At 28.8% G+C, this 22,378-nt stretch overlaps 1 protein-coding gene across 1 annotated transcript; it reads right to left on the reverse strand.

The window, feature by feature from the left end:
• Window positions 1-102: 102 nt before the first annotated feature.
• LOC128392440 (rho GTPase-activating protein 45-like) lies at window positions 103-19,814 on the reverse strand. Its single transcript, XM_053352469.1, has 7 exons — window positions 19,330-19,814; window positions 18,710-18,871; window positions 5,465-5,668; window positions 4,315-4,445; window positions 936-1,253; window positions 592-857; window positions 103-510 (listed from the first exon to the last, which is right to left on the reverse strand). The coding sequence occupies exons 1-7, from the start codon at window positions 19,370-19,372 to the stop codon at window positions 348-350; spliced, it is 1,287 nt and encodes a 428-aa protein (XP_053208444.1). The 5' UTR covers window positions 19,373-19,814; the 3' UTR covers window positions 103-347.
• Between the last annotated feature and the right edge of the window lie 2,564 nt (window positions 19,815-22,378).

Genomic DNA, 22,378 nt, shown 5'->3' on the forward strand with positions numbered 1-22,378 from the left:
AAAAGAATGAAACTTTTGACCAACGAAATTAATTTTTCGTTGTAATAATAATATTATTATTCTGTGATTGTAATTATTCAAGAATTGATAAGAATTTAATTGTTGAGATTTTTTTCGTTCTTTATTATTTTTCAAAAAAGTTTGTTATTTGTTGTTATTATTACAAAGAGACCATGAGATTTGGATTAACATTTTTGTTTCAATTTTTATATAAATGAGATCAGAATTGATTGAACTTTTTTTTTTCTTATTCTTTATGATTGATTGTTTTTTTCTCGATTGTTTCTGGAATTATTTTGATTCCGTTTTGTTTTTTGCCTCTTCTACCAATTAGTTGATTATATGATTTAGAACAGGTTATTTTCGTTATTTACGTGAACTTCATCTCTATAAAGTGGTATCGGTGTTGGTGGACCAAATATATCGAAACAATTATCGATGAGATATTCAATTACCAGAGTTTGAAGGGAATTGTCAAATAACATTGAGAAAACATTTCCATCAATATCTCTATTAAATAAATGAGAAAAAAAATTAGAGTTTTAATCAATTCTATGAAATGGAAAACAATTAGTTTAAAAGTTAATTTACTTCATTCGGAAAAGTGTTGGTGCAAAAACAAGACCAAGATTTTTGGTTGACATTTGATTGAGTTCTTGATTGTTGGCAATGAATTTTAAATGGTGCATTAAATAGGCCAAAGTTTCCTTGTGATTTTTGGGCAATTTTTTAACGATCTCTTTAAGATCATTAATTATCTCTGCTCGTTTTTCTGTACTCTCTTCGGTAGCTCGATGTTTCTTGGCCACATTCATGAACTGTGAATATAAGTCACTGGTGAATATTGGTTCGGGAAGCTATTAAAGGTAAGAGAAAATTAATGAATTGAGAGGATCTAAAATTAGAACATTTCGAACAACAGTAAAAAGATTTACCATTCGAAAATATTCCTTAAGAACATGACCAATATCGTTTGGATTTGTATCACTGAAGTCAATCAGGTAAGGACTATTCTCGAGACTTCGGACAAACTTTTGGACTCGAGAGACAACACCGTTAACCCGATAGATACCTTTAATACTGTAGCCACGTCTTTCGATCTCGTGGCAACATTTGACAACTATGAATGGTACTGGATCCGTTGAGGTGGTTAAATGAACCCCGAAAATGGGGCTTACCCGTTTTGGAATTGGATTACGAGCACAAAGGATTATCATCGATCGAAGGCATTTATTATGAGAAAAAAGAAGGCACTGTACAGTCGATTGCAAAGAAGAAGAAGAAAAAACAAATGATAACAATTAACCTTCCAATTAACTTAAATTATCTTATTAACCATCAATCGACAATTAACAAACAAGTTATGCAATAATTACTGTCTAATTGCGGATAAAAATAGTTATTTATTTTATCAAAACTTTGATAAGTTTTCTTACTTCAATACCTTTCCCAATCAATTATCTGATTGATTGATTGTGATTAGATGATTTGGAAATAGTAACAAAATAAAATACTTTTAAGAAAACACCTTAATTGCTAAATAACAATCAATTAATCATCAAATATTTTCGTTGGTTATTGAAACTGAATTACAGTTAACATGATGATGGAGGAAAAAAAATCAAACCATAAGCAAAAACAATCAACTTGCAATTGAACAAAGTAATTTATTATAATCATAACTGTCAACTTTAATCAAGCAAACTTTCAACAACAATCATTATCAATATTATCATCAACAATTTAAACCTCAATCAGATTTGAGTTGTGACCCAATCAAATAATAATGATAATTTCTATCACAAAACTAACTCTCAGCTGATGATGAAATAAATCAACTGATTGTTTACCTTTATCAGTTGGCCATCTAATTTTAGTTTGGTGGTTGACATTGTAATCATAATGTATAACCCAGATGAAACTGTTAATAGAAAATAACATTTTCTCATCGATTATCATCATCATCAAGATGAATCATAAATATTTGACCAATCAAATGTTCAAATTGACCCTTAACCTTTTTCGAGTAAATTTCAGGAAATATCTTATATAATCTACCATGAAACTGATGATGACGAAGCAATTTATTGATTACAAAGAGATTCAATCGTGGGCTCAATTCAATTTACGATTTTCAACTTGTCTTCGCATCGTTTACGTTTTTTTTCACAATCAGAACTTTTTCTTGCCCCAAAATCACGTGACTATTTGTTGATTGTTAGTACAAATAATTTGACATAAATAACAATTCAATCAACGTAAATAGTAATTGGTTTTGATGAGAGAGAGAGAGAGAGAGAGAGAGAGAGAGAGAGAGAGGTTGGGAGCTCATTAGAATCCTTTTGCCTTAATTGTTTCAAATCAAATTATCCTAATTTTGGCTCAACCTGACTGAGCCTTCAACTAAATTAAGAGTGATAAAAATTGTTTATCGATTAGAAATCAATACATAATCATTTGAATGAAATCCAAATGTAGATCATGAAAATTGTTGATTATTGACAATACTAATTGTTTCTGCCTAAAGCAATTTAAGATTGATTTTTTTTTCCATTACGATTTATTTTCTGGTGCTATTGACAAAATCAACTATTGTGTCAATATGAATTGTCTACATTTAAATGATAGTCAATCAACAAACTGATACAAGAAGAGCCTAAAAATGATTTATCGTGTTAACTGTCAACAAACAAGTGAACAATTTAAAATCCCCAATTGATTGTCAAGAGTAATCATAATAATAAAATTGTAATTCAATATTGTAAATCCATTATAATCTGTTGTGAATCAATTTATTCAAAATTAATTGTTACCAGGGATTAAATCATAAGCCATTATTATTATTAATGAATAGATAATCAAAGAAAATAGATTCACATGATGTTGATGATGATGATTAAAAATTACGATAATATAATCATATTATCACCATGATGATTAACAATTTAAACAATATTATTATCAAAGTTATCATGTTACCTTTAGGATTGGGTGTAAAAACTGATCACACAAAGTAATCAGCTAATTGTAAACATGATAGATAATGAATGTGAAAGAAATTGATTAAATACTTGAACAAATCAACAGCAACAATTTAGTTGATTTGTTTATCATTTCAATCTAATTTTGTACGATAACTGAATCAATTTATATGAGAAACTATCGGATAAAAGTTCATTGAATTGAATTGAATCTGTGATATAAAACTGATGAAATTTTAAGAAAAAAAACTTTTACATAAATAAATTGAATCTTATGTTCAATTGGATTTTATAATCAAATTGTTACAGACTAATTATCATGTAAGTTAATTGCAATTAAAGGAAAGTGAAAATCAAATTATCCTACCAGCTAATGAAATAAATGATATAAATACAAGAATCCTGATTAATTTTACAATTAGCAAAATTTAGTTTAAACAATTGAATGAGAAATGATCAATTTGTTAAAACTAACGGTTAATTGTAAGGTACACAATTAGATGATAATGATTATCATCAACAGTTTCAATGATTAGTAATCATGATTAGCATGAATAAAGGGATTAACTATTAGATAATTTTTACATATAAACTATTGATAACTCCCATGGTGATATTATTATGAAGTTACAGTTAATCCCTCTAATTGATTCAAGTGAAAAAAAAACAATTTACTTTAGTGATTAAGATTAGATATGATTATTATTATGAATAAATGAATTGGTAACAGTTAAAAGAAACGATTGGTTAATTAAACAACAATTAAGGTCAAAGGCTAGGGTTTTATGTAATAACTTGAGGAGGGAAAAAATTGATTATACAATTTAAATTTGTATTGATTAATCATCTGAGATGTGAATTGAATGATTAGATGAACATGATTATTGCTAAGCAACAAGTTTGTAGATGAAAAATAATTTCAATAAGATGAAATTTTCTGAATAACTTATCATGAACTTTATCACCATGAATTATTTTTGAAACAAACTATTGAAAATCAATACAAAAGTAAACATCATGTTTTTTTTTCACAATGAAATTTGATTCATTTTAGATAATATCAATTACTATTTAATTTAATTCAGTTCGGTTGAAAACAAAATTGCCAATCCAATCAGAATTTGTGATTAATTTTTTCACTTCCTAATTGATTGATTAATCTTCAAGCATTATTATCAAATCACAATTGAACTAATAACAATGTTTGGAGGATAAAAGTGATTACCAATAAATGGATATTATCATGAAAGGTTGAATGGTCAATAGGTTAAAGAGCAAGCAAGTTGTTACTCTTTACAACAAATAGATGACCAGTGGTCACTCATTCACTTACCTTTTCACATTTGTAACCTCCTAGATAAATGTAAGTATCACAAGTGCGACATTTTTCAAAAACGTAACTGAAGATTCGAGTGAAACTGTGAGTCCGAGCGGCTCTTGACCAGCGACGTTTCTTACGATCAGCTGAATGAAAATCGATAAAAAAAGGAATAAAATATTCAATTAAAATCTCAGGAAAAAAACTCGCCTAAGAATCAGATAACCATGAATACGGAAATTGTAACAACTGAACAATTTCACCACCACCAGAAATGAACAAAACCTTTTCATTATATTGGTTGACATTCAATTAAATCATCACCCTGAACATTATATTGTTTCAATTGATTTTCATGAAAAAAAAGTCTTATTATTACTCAGTTTATATCATGAAAGTGAAAACATGATGATACAAAATTCTGAACTTTTCGTTGTATCGAATATGAGTTTAGAACTTTTTTTTTTCCATATCTATTAATATGTTCTAATACAATTGTCTCGATCAATATTTAACATCCAGATATGAAATTTTCCATGTAATCATGAGGTTTTCACATGATAACATAATGAATATCGGATGACATTTATTTAAATTGGTGAATACGATTGTTGTTATTTTTTTTGTCGTTTGATTTAACCAGAAATTGATTGAAATTGGTTTCACAGTTAATTGCTATTACCGAATCAGATTAATTACATTTAAAGTATAACATCATTGATTAAGGCTGATAATTGATGAGTTATTCAATCTAATATGCTAATAATTGAAGCGACTCTGATCGTGTTAATATTAATGATGATTAGATAATTAATATAATCATACAATTAATGATAATCAATTTTTCATCTCAACTATCGAGCTTCTTGTTATGAAAACATTGAGATTCCTTTAATCAAGTTGATTATATGTACATGAGGTTTCATGGTGAGGGGATGATGATTAATGATTCTCATAATCAAACTAATGGTAATTTGATTAATATGAAATATCAATTGAAAAGGGAAAATATTGTAAATTGATTAATGATTATTTTCATCTTTGATTTGGTAATTTGCTTTTTTCGTTCAATATCAACACTTTTTTTTCCTCTTATTTTTACATTTGTTTTAATATTTACAAAGGAAAAAAAGTTTTTTTTTTCAAATTTGATTCAAGTTCTTACCTCGAACTGGATGTTCATCTCCTGGTGTGATTGTTATATCACTAAACTCGGAGGGAGTTATCTCACCGGAAAGGGATTCCACACCGGAACTCCTACTGGTACATGAACTACTTGATGTTTCAGATTCAAGGTAATAACTTGAGGTTGGTAAGGGAAGTGAAAGTTTCTTTGATTTCTCATTAAATGATCCAGTACGATGAAGACCTAATCATGAATGAAACAAATGAACCAAAATTAACATGATAAATTCACATTCTAATTGAAACAATTATCAATTCAATTCAATTCAATGTAACTTCCAAGATCATTATCGTTTACAAAAACAACAGAGTGAAAGACAAAGAGATACAAATAACTGTCTATGTATTTTTATCTTATATTAATTTACCATGAAACCAAATTCTGTAAATAGGTTAATAGCTCAATATCTGCATCCAATTAACTTTGATTAGTTAATTTGTTTTTTTTTCTTTCACTCGTTCATCTTTTCATTTAATGTAAAAGTTTTAAACATAATCAAGTTAGTTGATTGTTACACTATTGCGGAAGAGATTCATTTTTTTTGTATCATGTAAATTATCATTATCATGATACTTTGAGCTTAATTTTCTGAGTCCATTTAATGTTAACCCAGAAAATAACCAATGTCACACCCACAGGTAACCTTAATTTTAATCATCCACTGATTTAGATTGATTTAAGGTAGATGAGGATAATGATTATGAAGCAATTGATTTACCTTCTCATCTTACACTTATCAAGATGATTTATTGATGATTAGGAGCCTTGATATCATCATCATCATTATCAATGAACATGAGATGATAATTGATGCTTTTATCATTTAAGACAAAATTATCATCATCAATATCGTAATCAAGGTTTACCTTATTTTCAGGTATTTTTGTTTTATTATTAGTTTGCTATTCTGATAATTGAGATAGAGATTTGATTGTCTATCAATTGGTAATCATTTGGAGTTTAATTATTTTTGCATCTTTCAAGATTCCTATTGGACAATTATCTTGAGGCTAATTGTTTTGAAACTTTTTCTATGCTTTTTATCAAACTAATGATGGTATAAAATGACAATAGTAAATAATGACAGTAATCATTTAATGTTATTTGATGCAGAAAGGGATAAATGTCAATCTTAATCTTCATCTTGTACTCTTTTTTTCCGCATCCTCATCTTGAAGATGCTATTAATAAAAAGATAAATCATCAATATCAACAGAAGAAAATTTCTTCTCTCTCTCTCTCTCTTCCATAGTTCATCATTTACTCCTCGTTATGGATCACGTAAGTTCTGAAGAGTATGCAAAAGGTTTTGCAATGAGATTTAATATGTTTACAGAGATAAAATTACTCTAAAAAATAGAGAAAATTTCAACAAAACAGAATCAATTCTAATGAGACCTCAGACATTTTTAGAAGTGTAAAATCACCACAAGGACTTAAGTACGAAAAATAGGAATTTGTTTTCGAAATAACTTGTGAATAGAGAATCGCAGATTCAAGTACAATAAAGCGGTCGATGCATCGAGTTGAAAGAATTTTTTCGATGCCAAGTTCGACCAGGTCAGTTTTAGCGCTTTTGTATGGACAAGCATTTAATACGTTGTCATGAAGGTGAAAAGAGATGAACGTTAATGATAAAAAATGGTTACAATTACCATGGACGAAGTTGAATCTCTATTAGGTTTTTTTATCTCTACTTGTTACAGGAAATTAAGCAAAAATTGAGCTAAATCCTCCAGGAAATTCATTTTTCCAGGCATAATTAGGAAAGGGAGTTGGTAACATGGTGATGAAAAGAGTGATGATAAATGAATGACATTCATAACAGAGAAAGAGAGTGAAAAAAAAGTTCTGAACAAAACTCAGAACTTTTTTTCCTTTTCGTCACCTTTACAGTTACAATTACAATTCCATAACCATACAGGGTTAGATTTTTTTTTGTCTTCTCATTACGATAAAATTAATATGCCTAAAAGGTACATTTCCTTATAATACCTTAACCTTTTTCAATTAATAAATTGTTCAGGGTGAAAATCTGATTGCAATGTTGCTTTGTAGTTTAGTAATTGGATTAAGAAGCTAATGTTTATTAACTTTCCACCATCATATTGAAATTGGAATGATTAAAAATTGAAACTGATTGATTAAACTGAATTGTCGGATCGACCCTGTCAACGATTGATTGACATTCTAATAGTATTGATCGCTATTAATTACCATTAATGACTATTAAATCAGTTTAATATTATATTGGAAAGGTTGATTGTATTTTTATTCATAAGGCTATTTATCAAATCTACTCGTTTGATTGATTAGTTTAACTCAATTTCAGTGTTTATTTTAGCAATTTACCTTTAACAATTTTCTGTAGCAATCAGTTGATGATAATAATGTGATTAGCTGACAAAGTTATTTTTAGATTGATTAGTTTGATTCTCTCACAATCTTGACGATTAACTTGATTAACTCTGTTTCCAATTTTCAATCAAAGTGAAATGTTATTTAACAGCAATAGGATGAACCCTCAAAGTGACAGATAAACACTTTGCTTTAATGGTGATAATTAAAAGTCCTAAGAATCATTAGCATCCTCATCTTCATGGTGGTGATGCTATTGAACAACGAGATAATCAAAGAAACTGAATAATTTGATGAGTATCTACAAAAGGATGATGATGATGATGATGATGAGAAATGATGATAATAATTGATATATAAAAATAGAAATTTTCACCAGTCATGATAAAGGGTTGATCCAAATGAATGGTGAGTTATTATTCTGGTGCATAATTATCACAATGGATTCTTGGTAATCGGGTGTTGATTTAAATTTATTTTCCCCTCTTGTTCTGAATTAATGCTGATTAAGTTCTGATGATCAAGCTCATGTTTAACATGAAGAGGAAAAATCTTCCATGTAGATGATTCAAAGATGGTTGATATTGATAAGTGGGAGTTGAAATGTCAAATAGACACACAAAAGGATTTCCATGAATATCATGAGTTCCCTCAGTGAATAATATCACATGCAAATCAATCAGAGTGAAATAGAGAGAGAGAGACAGAGATTTGAATTAATTACAATACAAAATACAAATAGTGTAACAATCAAGATAAATCAACATGGGACAACTTCAATTGATTCTAATGGCCACCAGAATAACAATACAGAAGTGAAAGCAAACTTTGTAATCAAATACGATTCCCAATTCACTGATATTACTTGTTTTCAATTCTGATTCTTTCACTTAATCTGATAATTTTTTTCAAACCTTTAACATGTTGTAACTTAACCGATAATGATTATCAAATCTAATAATAGTCCTAGAAGATTAAAAAACCTCAATGTAACCAAAGGATTGAGAAGAAGCAAAAAAAAATCGTGTGTGACCTAATCTAATCTTGGTGAATCTTTTGATTTCGTGATTACCTTTTTTTATCATGATCAAAATCAGTTTATCAAATGATGATGTAGATTATGATGATGATGAGGGATGATAACAAAGGTAAAATCATACCTGAAGATGATAAAAAGATTTATCTAAATAACAACATGGTAAATATCATCGAGTTGTTATCCTACGGAGAAAAGAAACCGATTAACTCAACTATTGATGCAGAAATTAGAGTGGTTTTTATGCAAAAATGATGATAAATAGGAAGATAAAGAGGAAAATGTAAATAGAAGTGAGAGAGAGAGAGAGAGAGAGAAAGTGAATCCTTTTTTTCTCATCTTCTTAATCATCATCAGAAAAACGATGATGAAATTTAGTATAATAGGTTTACCTTGAAGAAAACTCATTCCAAGTATCTTTCCATATCATCACGTTATTTTCTTACCTTGACAACTACAGAAAAAGAAATGAAGACGACGAAGAAAGGAAGAGAATATAATTCAAGCTCATCTTCATTGAGAATTTTTTTTTTTCCTTCTCTTTCATGGGATGAAAAGATATTCAAATGATTTGATGGTGAAAAATAACAATGAAAAAGAGGAAATATTAATAGAAATGAGATAAGATTTTGAAAAGAAACAAAAACTTGTGAGTTGGTGAAAGTAAAGTCAACAAGGAAGGTAGATGATGATGATGATGCTAAAGGTATGAGATGGTTGAATCAAAATGGATCCATGATGATAATGAAAGAAGATCAAGTTGATAATGATGATGATAATTGGACAAAATGGTAAAAAAAAAGGATTGATCTACTTATGTGATGATTTACCAACGAGAAAGATATTATTATTATCACGATTTCAACTCATCATCGCAAAGAGATATTGTTATTATCACCATGATGTAATAGATGATGAAGATAAAAGTGATTATCATCCCAATAATGATAATGTTATCTTCTTCTTGATGATGGAAGATAAATAAAAATATAATTTAGGTTAATCATCCTCTGGTTTTTAGGTAATCAAGATAATCTCTCATCTTCAGTGTGATATATTCCTGGGTTAATCACCATCTTCATGATAATGATCATCATGATGATCATCATCTTCATTAAGGATAATCTCACAACGCCCTTTTTTTTGAAAAAACTGTCAGATTAAATTTTCTCAATTAATCCAATTGATACAATGTAAACAATCAGGAAGAGGTTGAAATCATTCAGGATATTGATTGTCGTTTGCTATACACATTATGATTGTTGATTGTGGTCAGTTAATTACATCAAACTTGAATGAATTACTATTCAATTGGCGAGAAAAAGGATTTGAAGTTTAATTGTTTTCATTGTTTTCGGGTATCAAGTTAATTTAGTTGAAAGATTCACTCATAATTAGTTGATCAGTTTAAATGGTTAAATCTATTATGAGATTGTATTAATAAGTAAAACTTTTTAAAGTATTAATAAATTATGAGAATAGTAAAGTGACTGTAAACAATTAAGTTCAATAGGGTAATTTTAATTGCTCTTGTTCAATTAATTGTGATATTTAGATAATCAGTTAATCAAATATGACAATAGATTTTAGTTTATTCATCATCTTAATATTAACCCTTGAAAGACAATCAAGTTAAACCTCCTAAAGGCTTCATCTATTTTGTCAACCTTTTCATCCTCTCATCATTTGTTAACACTTTTCCTTAATCATCTTCTCATCATCTCCATCATTATCATCATCATTATCATCTACATTTGCCTTAAGGTTTCAACAAGGAACACACATCAACAATGAAACAGAACATGAATTTGGTTACTTTTATTTATCTATCACTGGTGATAATCATCATCATCATCATCATCATCACCATAAGATGATGATTATGATGAAGATGATAAATTCATAACGATGAAAAGAAGAAGGAAAAAAACAGAATAAAGAGATTTTCTTACAGGGTGTGATTATATCATGACGATGAACTTAAACAATAAGTTAATGATGAAAATTTTCCGAGGTGATGAAAGTTAGTTTTCTGTATATGTTATCAGAATCACGAATAGCTTGATGATCATGATAATCACTGAACATGATAATGGGCTCACATACTTGATACTGGCTGATGAATATTCAGAATATGAATTCTCTGATTTGGTTGATGTAAAGCAAGAGTCTTATGTATATATGTAATACTTGCGAAATATTCAGAAGCTCAGAACTCGAGGCATCATTTTTTGTAAGAAAGAAAAGTTTTCCATTCATTATCAAGATGATTCTAAAAATTTTTTCGTCTTCTTTTCTCTCATAAAATAATAATAAAAGAAAATTAATTCATGGAAAATTCATGTTTAAATCAATTGTTCTTATGAGAACATGGATTCCTTGGATTTTGTTGATTCAACTGTAACAATCAACTTATTATCTTTTTCCCTATTTAAATTTAGGCTAATGGGTTATACCCAAATGGAAATAAACTGAAATGTCAAAGCTCAATCCAGGAAGATGAGGATAAACATAAGATGATGTGGATTAAGAATGAAGACATTTTCAAGATCTAAAATAAGGAAACTATTTATCTAACTAACATTCACTTTCATTGTAAACTTTATAATCGTCATCATCACCTTTATCCTCATCTGATTTATCATCATAAAATCTTCATACATTTAACCTCTAATAAACTAAATTCAATATGTAAGAGTGTTAGTTCAGCATCATTACTTTATCATCACCATGATAATAACGTTGGATTGTTCAAGTTTGCCAAGATAAAGAGGTGATAAGGATGATAAACAAACAAGAAAATGTGAAAAAAGAAAAGTTCAGTTTAATAATAATAATAACAAGGCGAATCCTGCGATCAACATGATCGCTTTTCTGAGTAAATTTTAAGAAATTGAATTCACGACTGTGATCTTTTCTGTCTTTTTATATGGTCGACCGGAAAAACCGTTATTTGAACCTTGAGTTAAACGTAGTAATCAAATCTCTGATTAACCCCTCGAAGTTTAATATCCCAGGGCGTGCGGTTGATACAATTAAAAACTTACATTCATCTGATGCTCTTTATTTTCTCTTCCCCTTCCATTGCCCCGTACGTCATAATTCACCCCTTCTCTCTCTCCCCCATTTCTCTTTCTTTTCTATCTAATCCTTTTATTAATCTAATTAACATTTTAATTTGGTCAATTTAACGCCCCTTTTTTTTCATTAATTAATAACTTTTGACCCTGACCACCTATGACATTGGTTCTATTTTTTGCGGGTGTAGATTTTTTAACTCTTTCATTTGGTATTTTTGTTGTGTCTGTAGGTAGTCTAGTTTTTCCTTAATTTTCATGCGAAAAATCGTGAATCGTAATAATTGTTTGTGATAGATAATCTTGAGTAAATATCATGGTACTTGAATTTATTATCATCTAGAGATCTTAGCACAATTTTTTCCTCTTCTTAATCATGTTACAATTTCCTTGAAATTATTACCTGTGTTGTTATTCATGAAAGCGATTCTGAATCGTTTTTGGTTTTAGTGACAAATGATCAAAACAATGAACAACAATCATGTGACATATTCAACTAATCATCAGAGGATGAGATTGATATGATAACTTTGAGCTGCTAAATGAGATTCCGAAGATAATTTGACGATTGATCTCATTTCAAGACCGGTAAAATGGCCTCGTTCTCGTTCTCGTACGCTGACACAATCAACTTTGAACGATTCTGTCTTGGTAAGTTTGAGATAATCCTATGGTAGAGTCCATTCAATTTGATTATCATGCACAGTGAACTTTCATATTATCCCAATAAAATTTTGCTTTTTCTTTTTGATTAAACTTCTTTCAGACCTTATACGATAATTCAAAGCTAGTCAATTGATTGACCAAAGAAAACAACTTGAAATACCTATTGAGCTTATATTAATACATAAATCTTGCTATATGACAAGCTATCCTTACAACAGAACTGCGAAATGATCTAAAGACTTTTAGAACTTAAAACTCACCTTTCATTTATCCAAGTTTCGTTGTTTCAATTATAAGGACCAAACTAAGAAAAAAACGAGGGCATTCACATGAATTTTAAAATATTCATCAAAACTAGTAAGCATTTCAAATTTGCTCTACTTATTCTTGAATGGCTTCAAGTTGACAGAAATCATTATCATCGTTATATTGATTGAGATATGCAAATCATCAGTAGAATTGGAAATTGCTGCATAACTTGCTTGATATATGAAAACCAGTAGAACGCTAATTATGATCAAACGTTTCACACGAAGATAAACAAAAATGTACAATCGGAGATTTGCAAAACTATCAAGATCAATCGTAAGTGAACTTCGATTAATATATCCAAATTTGATGCATTAGTCGAGCGTTGAATTCAAGACTTTCTGATGAAGTGTTTTTCGCTACACTCTGAGACAAATCGTTTTGGAAAATCTGAATCCCCACGAGAAGATAATAATAGATAATCTAATCGAAGGTTTTGTGCAAAATGATCTTCTACCTGGTTATGATCGATAAATCTTTGAGCTTTTCTTATATTTTCTTAGATGAAGAAATAAAGAAAAAAATTGATTTGGTTTGATAATCTTTCCACTATGTTAACAGTGGATAAAAGATGACGATGGAAATAATAATAAAAAAGTTCTGCTAATGAGGATGATAAAGAAAGAGAGAAAAGAAAGAAAAAAAGATTATAATGAAGATAATTCTTCATCATTATCAGGGTAACCACATAGATATTACGAAATGTTTATTCAACTGTGAACAGATTATCGTTCAGTTCAATTATTTATCTTGAGAACTTTTTTATTCTAACTTTCTTCTTCCTGGATTTTCAGAGAGGTGAGTGGGAGGTTGGAATTAAATATAAAAAAGGTAATCTGGGATAAAGATGCTGAGCTTTCATCTCAAACATATTACCAATAGACTGCAATGTTCAGCATCTCACATTTTCTCATCTTGGATGATGAATTTTGTACCTGTTTTGGTGTTTCCATCTTCATTCCCTTGCCTAATCATTATCTACATCCTCATCCTTTGTAAAAGGTGAGATTTGTCTCTGGGCCTGTATAATAGTGACAATTAAAGTTTCTTACCTCATCTCGATTAACCAACAGTTTAGCAGCTTTGATTTACACCGAGATTTGTATCAAGATGAACCCAAAAGGTAACGGTAAATTAAGATTAATTGGTTTCAAGTTAAAGGTTATTTCTTGATTAAAAGTAACATTGGATTGGGTTAAATTGAAGTTGACATCACCATCATCATCTTGAAAGTGAAAATAAAGAGACAACAATCAACTCTAACCATTAAGAATCAGGGATTGATCAAGAATAAAATTGGAAATGCTGAATATCACCAATCTCTTAAGGTTATTATTACATGTATATATTTTTAATTGTTCAAAGCTGAACCTACTCAGGATTGGAATGAAAATTTTGCTAAAATAAATGTTAATGAAATTGCAAAACAGGAAAAAAAAGTAAATAGCCTGAAGGGATATGGGATATTTATATTCATGTCTATGACTTAATAAAATTGTGTCATTTAAATTGTTATTAATATTTTAATTGTATATTAATATAAATTATAATTTCTACTTATTGTTATCAAAACAAAAGTAAAAAGTAAAGATCAATTTGTTGATGAAATTGAGTTTTAATTGACTTTTGTTGAGTAAATTGTGTTAATCAGATAATTGAATGAAAATTCAATTGTAATTACAATCTTGATAATCTTTGAGAAATAATTTCAATGATAATCATCATGATATTCATGAGACAGGTAAATAATAATTATAATAAGCTCTGAATGATTTTCAATAGTTGGTATTATTATTATTTCCCCTTAGTAATATAAATTTAAATATATTGTGACTTTGACATGATTCATATCATGATAAGTATGAAATTGAAGGTAATATCATTTGAATCATTTTATTAGTGCAATGAACTGAACATTCTGTGTGTCATGGAGGATGAAAAAATGAGAAAATTCTGACAATAGGAATTGTAAAATAGGCTGAAAAGGTAGGATATAAATAAATATGGATTTTGGATAAATAAGAGATGAAAAATGAACCAGGATTGGATTGAGAATGAAACTGATTAACAGATTAACAATGAACATGATGCTCTTATTGATTTCAATTCAATTTCTTGCCTCTTTTTGTCCTCGGGTTCATTGGCGATCTAATATTAACAACTCATATATATATATCAGTTAAGAATCAGAATGAAATTATTATTTACTTGATTGCTTAGTTAGTTGATTTGTTGAGAACTTTTTTTTTGTTCAATTGACTTGCTTATCAAGCATCATCATCTCTATTATCATGAAGATTCATCAAGAATCATGTTCCGGATAAAAACGCAACTTTTCTGGTCATTTAATTCATTGTGAGCAATGAAAATATCCTCTTCCTTTTTATTTGTCATCATTCCTGAAACTTCATCATGGTGGACATGGAAGGAGGATAAAAGTTCCAAATGAAAAGAAGGAAAAAAGTTTAGATTTTAATAAGAATTCATTCAGTTTTTTTGCTATCATGTCAGAGCTACAGAATCGTCATCATCATCATCATCATCATCATGGTTCCTGATTGTTCAGCTTGACTCAGATTCCATTTTAGATGTAATTTATTTTTCATTTTATTTCATTTCTTGTTTACCCTGATTTTTGGATGGGGAAATGTACCTACCCGGAAATTGAAATGTCGATCTCATGTTTTGTTTATTGTTTTTTTGTTCGTTGTATTTTTTTCTGGTTTCATGAAGGTAACGAAAAAAAATTGGGTCATGTTATTGATTTACAAAGGGTAACGACAATTATGAATTTTTGTTGCCTAATTTGTCATCATTTCAATTGCGATTATGTAACAATTGACTCAGTTAATTAAAATGGTTTCATCTGTTACGATTATATAACATTAATCAGATATACCAGCTAATCCAGTGAATAACAGTAATGGAAAGTGATGGAATTAATTTGTAGATTATAGTGATTGTACTTAATCAACAGGCAATTGTAAACAAGATAAATTGAGATTGAACTGGATTATCGTTGACATTTCAGCCGAAAAGGAAAAATCTAATTGATTATATTGTAACAAAGTTGAATCGATTCATGGAATAGCTCAGTTATTGATTCATTTTCAGGAGAAGCGAGAAAAAAGTATTAGAATTGCTCAGAAAATAGTAATAGATAAAATCATTTCCACTCTCCTTGAGTATTATCATGAAATCCTAAAATTGAAGATCTCATGGAGATACAGAAATTTGAAATAATCTAAACATTTGTTATCATATCTGATTTTATCCAAAGGGATAAAGTCAATCCATCATACAGGATGAGTAATATTATTCAGGTAATATTATCAATACAGTTTATGAATTGCCAATTTAATTCAACTGATTTAATTTACGAGTAAATATTTTACAACTTTCATGGTAAACTGTTGAACTTTTATCACTCATTCCGGAATAATATCAATTGACATTTATGGCTACTTACAAAACTGTGTCAAGCGGTTACGATAATAATCATCATCATCATCATGATAAATGTAATAAATTGAGATTGAGTAAAAAAAAGTTCACTATTAGAAACAGTTTATCCTTCAGTTGATTGAATTGAGATTAACTTTATATCGTATTATTATTGACCATCAACTCTTATAATGAATCTCATGAATTATATTAATATTACATGAACTTGAGCTGGAAAATAAAAATAAAAATATATATGAAAAAAAACCTCACTAGCATTTGATATTTGAAGTTTTTGTTGAGATAAATAGTTGACAATCATGAAATCTACTCATGAATCAATTGCATGGGCATGAAAAGTGGGTGAAAGTTTAGGAAAAATAAGTTGAGTGGCTCATGATAATTGAATAGGTTCTGTAATTCAACTGAATTATCGGTTGGAAAAAATTGTTTTTCTTTCCTTTTCTCATTGGAACAATTTTCTAAATTATTTGGACAAATTGTAAATAATCATTTACTTTGAAAATGATTTGCAAGAAAAAGGTTAAATTGTCACAATTTAACTTGTAAATTTAAACTAACAACATTGAAGATAATATCGTAACCATTAACGGTAAAGTTTAATTTAGCTCCTTCCTAATATTAGCAATTTAAAAGTCTCTCAGTTTTATCTGTTGCAGATTCAATTTAGTTATTTGGGTTAAATTGTAAACAATCAACGTAATCGTTTGCATAATCATAATTTAGTTTTCTAAATCGTATTTTAAATCATGTTCAATTGTTTTCATATGCTAATTGCTGGTGAATCACTGATAATTAAGGTTACCTATTGTCTATTGTGCAAGTAAACCGATTGGTGAATTCAACACAATATGATTAATGCATTTGTAGATAAACAAATAACTACCATTGATAAGGATTAACAGGTAATGATTAAAGTTAATTGTCGAGAAAAAAAAATAAGGCAAACAATTAAAAGGCTGAAAATGTACAGCAATCAATTAATCGACAAGAGTTGTAATCAAAAATTCAATAATTGCAGTGGAAGTGATTTCCTTGTCTTGACTGTTGTTCAAGAGTTAATTTTAGATTGTAATTAACTGTAATTTAGTTTTATCAATAATTTACTCGATCAATATAATTGAGACAAAACTACGATCAGTAAACAACAGCAACAATTAGAAGACAATTAATGATTTTGTGAAAGTTTTGCTCGAAAAACAAAATTGTTGTTCATCTTGAATCCATAAGATGAGATATATACAAATGAACCATTAAATTATCAGGATGGTTTCGTTGTTTAATCATTTAATGGTTTACAGGAATAGCAATTTAACATCAACAATTAGGCATAAATTTCAATTAACAAACAATTAACGAGAAAATCATGTAATCAACAACAACAATAATAATAATGTAAAAGTTTTACAGAAACAACAACAAAGTTTTTCATGGTTTGAGATGTTGATGATAATTTAATTTTGTAACAAGTGAATTAAAGTAAACATTGAACAATTAATTATCTTCATCAATTCAGCTAAATTAAGAAAGATCATCATCTTGGAGTAATATTAACGATGGATAAATAAATCTTCCTGAGACAATCTATATTTATATATATATCAAATCGTATCTTATATCTAATTATCTTGAGATTTATTTACAAGGAAATTAATTGTTGACCTAATTTCATTTTCATTGTATTTCCTGGTGTTAATTTTTTTTCCTCATATTGTTCAATTATTACTAATTAAGATCCCATTGGGCTGAACCTTTCGAGTTAAATGTAATCATGATAATAATAATGATGATGATTTATATGTGGGTAAGTTTAATCATCAGATATCAGATGATAAATATTATGTACCGTTAATCCAAGGGAAGTGATAACAAATAGACAATTTTGATAGCCAATTGTTATGGATAATTTTTTTCCTTGATTCAATTGGGTTACAACAATATAAGATATAAACATTGAGATACAAAATATTATATACTAATCATGAATGAGAATGATAATCTCAATGATTGTTGATTTGCTTTTTATTTGCTACTCTTTGTTTTCATATGTTTACAATGATATTGATTTACTATTGGTGTTGTTTTTATCATCATAACGATCATGTTATGATTATGCTGTCAGTTTGAGAGGTAAAGTCACCACAATGATGATAATGATGATGATATTCACCGTCAATATTATCATTAACATGGTGATGATGATGGTTTATTATTATTGTGTCATGATAAGAGGATCATAAATATAATATATTTACTATGAGTTTGATAATGAAATTTGTAAGCGATTGGAAATCGATAGAGTTAAATATTTACCTTCTTTTTCTGCTGATGAATCTTCGTATGATGGACATTCGGCAAGATGGAGTGACCGACGACGGCGACGGCGGAAAAATCCTGCCTCCGGGGGAACCTCGAGTCCCGGAGTTTTCTTGAGCAAATTGTCCAGTTTTTCCTTCACTGTTTTACCCAATTCACCTGAAAATCAGCAGAAAACAAAACAATTAATGCTGAGAATCGTAAATCGTATGGTGAGAAATCGTAAATAGTTAAGTTGACAGAATATTGAACAAGAAAAAAACTATCGAATTTTTTTCACTTCTCTCACAATTATCATCTTTTTCGCAATCTATCGATTGAATAATCGTAAGTCTCTTATTCTCATACGTTCACAAACATTTACGACAATGAGAACCTCGAAATCCGAAGAAAAAAAAACAGAATAATGGAAAATGTGAATGAAATTTTCTCATCATTTTTCTTTCAGGTAAAAAGTAAACAACTGAAATAAACATGATGACAATACGATAACAAAGGTAAACAGAATCAGATTTTCATGCAAACAATTGAAAAGAAGTGAAAACTTTTTGAATAGTCAAAGAAACTTTGGAAAATAATTGTGAGAGTTTTTTTCCTTCCTCTCCATTTATTCAAACCTTTGCTAGAAATTGAATTTGGTGAATGACCGTCAGTGGACATTGCTGAATATTGTCTAATATAATTGATCGGAGGAAAACAATTACGACAGAAAACAAATCACTAATCACAATAATTCAGTTAATCAGTTTGAATTGCGAATTGTAAACAATCACAGATAGAAAAAAAAACAATTTACAAATTGATCAAAATTTCGGCTAATCAGTTGCACAATTAAAAGTTAATTACAATTGATTAGATGAGTAATTGTCACAACAGAAGTAAAAACAAACTTCAGCTCGACGAAAAATTGAATAAAGTTGTTAAAGAAGAAAAAAGTTCAATGTTGATTTGATGAAATTCAGTTAATATCTTTTTTTAATTGTTCTGATTGTTTTTTCAATTGTCTTTCAGTTGGTTACAAGTTGATTGTTAATCCGCTGTTGAGATTTAAATTGTAATAGTAACAAAAGGGATAATCAAAGGGAACAGATTAGTTTGGCTTCTTTTGATCAACAGATCATGAAAGTAAACTTTCAATTCTGTTGTCTTTCAGAATTCAGAGTCTCACAGAACTTTTATTCCTCTGCTCATGTCAGGTAACCTTTTCCATGATAATATCATCATCCGCATCATCTTTTCTCCTCCTTCTCTTCATCAGCATCGTCATCACTATTGGTAATATTATTTCATCATTCTCATTCTGTTTATCCCTTTTTTTTATTCATGATAAAATTCATTCACTTGATTCCTCGTTTATCCTCCTACTCTGAGTGTTTATTTCAGGGTAGTAAATGTGTTATCATATTTATCCCAATATCAGAACTGGGAATTTTTTCCCTTCCTTCATTCCCAATGTAAGATTATAATAATAATATGAAAAGAGAAGGGTAATTGAGAAAGACTAATATTAATACATTAGAGCTCCCAAAAGATTCATGATTCAGATTCTAAGAACTGACCTTTACATGATCATAACTTGATTGATGATCTGTTGTTTAATTTGTTTACTCATCTATTGAAATGATGCTTCTTGATTTAAGGGATTAAAGATTATTGTAAATAAGTTGATTTGAGATGGTATTGCCATTCAATATATGGAACAGAAAATTCTGATTCAGTCAATCGGTTTACTCTTCTGGTGGAATCGGAAATAAAGCTAAATAGTGATAATAGTTGATCAATTGTGACACAATCGATGATAACAATCAATGAGATTGGTGAATATTTTATTAAATGTTTCATTATTATTCTGGTTGACGAAAAGTTTGCAACATTTTGTATTGGATATTATCAGAATTTTCTTTCTCGTGTATCTTATTGAGAATATTATATTTAGACATGATAGTTTACCTTTTTCATGTAACGATGAATTTTATCGGATGAAGAGGATTCGGAAAGAGAGAGATGATTTTTTTCATATATTCCAATAAAAGAACAAATTTTCAAAAGATTTTTCTAAAACTTTTAAACTGTCAAAAAGTTTCTCAACAATGGTTATCATGTTGTGTCACATGAATTCTTCAGAGTTTGTTACGATATTTCAGTTGTATCGGTTAATTATCACCTCATTTCTGGTTAATGTCAATGGATTTGACATTTGATCACTTTTTTAACAGTACGGATTGTCAGCTGATTACATGATCACCTGATAATCTGAGAAATTTTCATTGCTATTTTGATCAATGAATAATATAAGTAATCAAATGATGACAATTTACTTAATTGACAATCAATATGAACAGTTTAATCAGTTACATATTAACTTCTTTTAGTCTACATTTTCAACAATATTTTTAAACTTCAATCAAGTAGTTAGCATAAATTTCCAGTTAATTGTGAGTAAATTCAATATTTAATCAATTTGATTTAATAACTTCAATTTTCCTCTATTTAATTTACCAACAATTGAACTAAACGTAGCAATTATTGAAACCAGAAGTTAATTATTGTAATTATTTAACTATTACCATCCTCGAGGAAGGTATCATACTGTTTAATTATGACGTGGGCAATGTCCACGAGTATAAGATAATTAATTTGTTGTTCTTAACTCCCTCAAGGTGAGGTATCGGAGATACAATAAAACTTGACCAATGTCTATCGACTATATTATCCGTATTAGCTGTTATTGACTCGTGAACTTATCAAATAAATGACATAAAATTTGTCATAATAAAAGATTAAGTATTAAACTGACGAGAAGATTAAACTCAGTCTTATAATAATAGTAACTTTTGTTGACCAAATTCATCCGATTCAAGTGAAGAGAATTAAATTATTCGTGTTGATATTGTTTCTTTTGGGGCTCAAGTTTCTTCAAGTTTCATCTTTAGGTGAGTTTTTGAATAAACTTTCCAAACGTACATTTGTAATTTCATTCATCAACAATGTCATGGAGTTTTCGATCCGTCGACTTTGGCCTGATTAAAAAGAGTTTGCGAGGATTGTTATGAAGTTTATCGTGAGGCTAATATACCATTAATTTGTTCGTAAGTACTGTTAAAGAATCTCAATCAATAACTATACCAAATTCGAAATTTGAAGTAATATTTGTGCCTTGTCGTTCAATTTAAGGTCAAATTGTTGTAAACAAAATTTTCACAAGGTGTACATCCGCTTTGTTTCAAGCTCAGGAACATCAACATATATTTGACCTACAAAAAAATATCATTAAAAAGGATAAAAAAGAAATTTAATCATTTGAACTTCGGTTGTTTCAAGTTTAAATTTAATAACATCGAATGAGCTTTAAATCAATGTGACCATTGCTCGAAATTATTTCAATAAAAGACAATTTACTCTAGTTTCCGTGAATTGTTTCATCGACTGTTAAAATTATCAGTTTAATGTTTTTCTTTTCAAAAGAAATCACCATTACCTTCATAAAGTTTTTCTCAAAGATCAGCCAAATCCAATAGACTCGATTTCGAGGATTTAGGTCAACATGGTTCGAGTCCGATAGTTGAAGACTGGACGATTGAAAATTTCACCTTAAGGTCAAGTTGAATATCTGAATGGGAATTAGACTCGTTTTGAACCGTTTTAGTTTAATAAGAAGATGTATCC

The sequence above is a fragment of the Panonychus citri genome, unplaced genomic scaffold (genome assembly GCF_014898815.1).
Source record: "Panonychus citri isolate SS breed McGregor unplaced genomic scaffold, ASM1489881v1 Contig00136, whole genome shotgun sequence".
In the NCBI taxonomy this organism is placed as follows: Eukaryota; Metazoa; Arthropoda; class Arachnida; order Trombidiformes; family Tetranychidae; genus Panonychus; species Panonychus citri.

Coding starts and splice junctions, on each gene's coding strand:
- LOC128392440 (XM_053352469.1), bottom strand. CDS start 19,372: ATGTCCACTGACGGTCATTCACCAAATTCAATTTCTAGCAAAG. Junction 18,872..19,329: donor AAATTCAATTTCTAGCAAAG/GTTTGAATAAAT, acceptor GCTGATTTTCAG/GTGAATTGGGTAAAACAGTG. Junction 4,446..5,464: donor AGATGAACATCCAGTTCGAG/GTAAGAACTTGA, acceptor ATTTTCATTCAG/CTGATCGTAAGAAACGTCGC.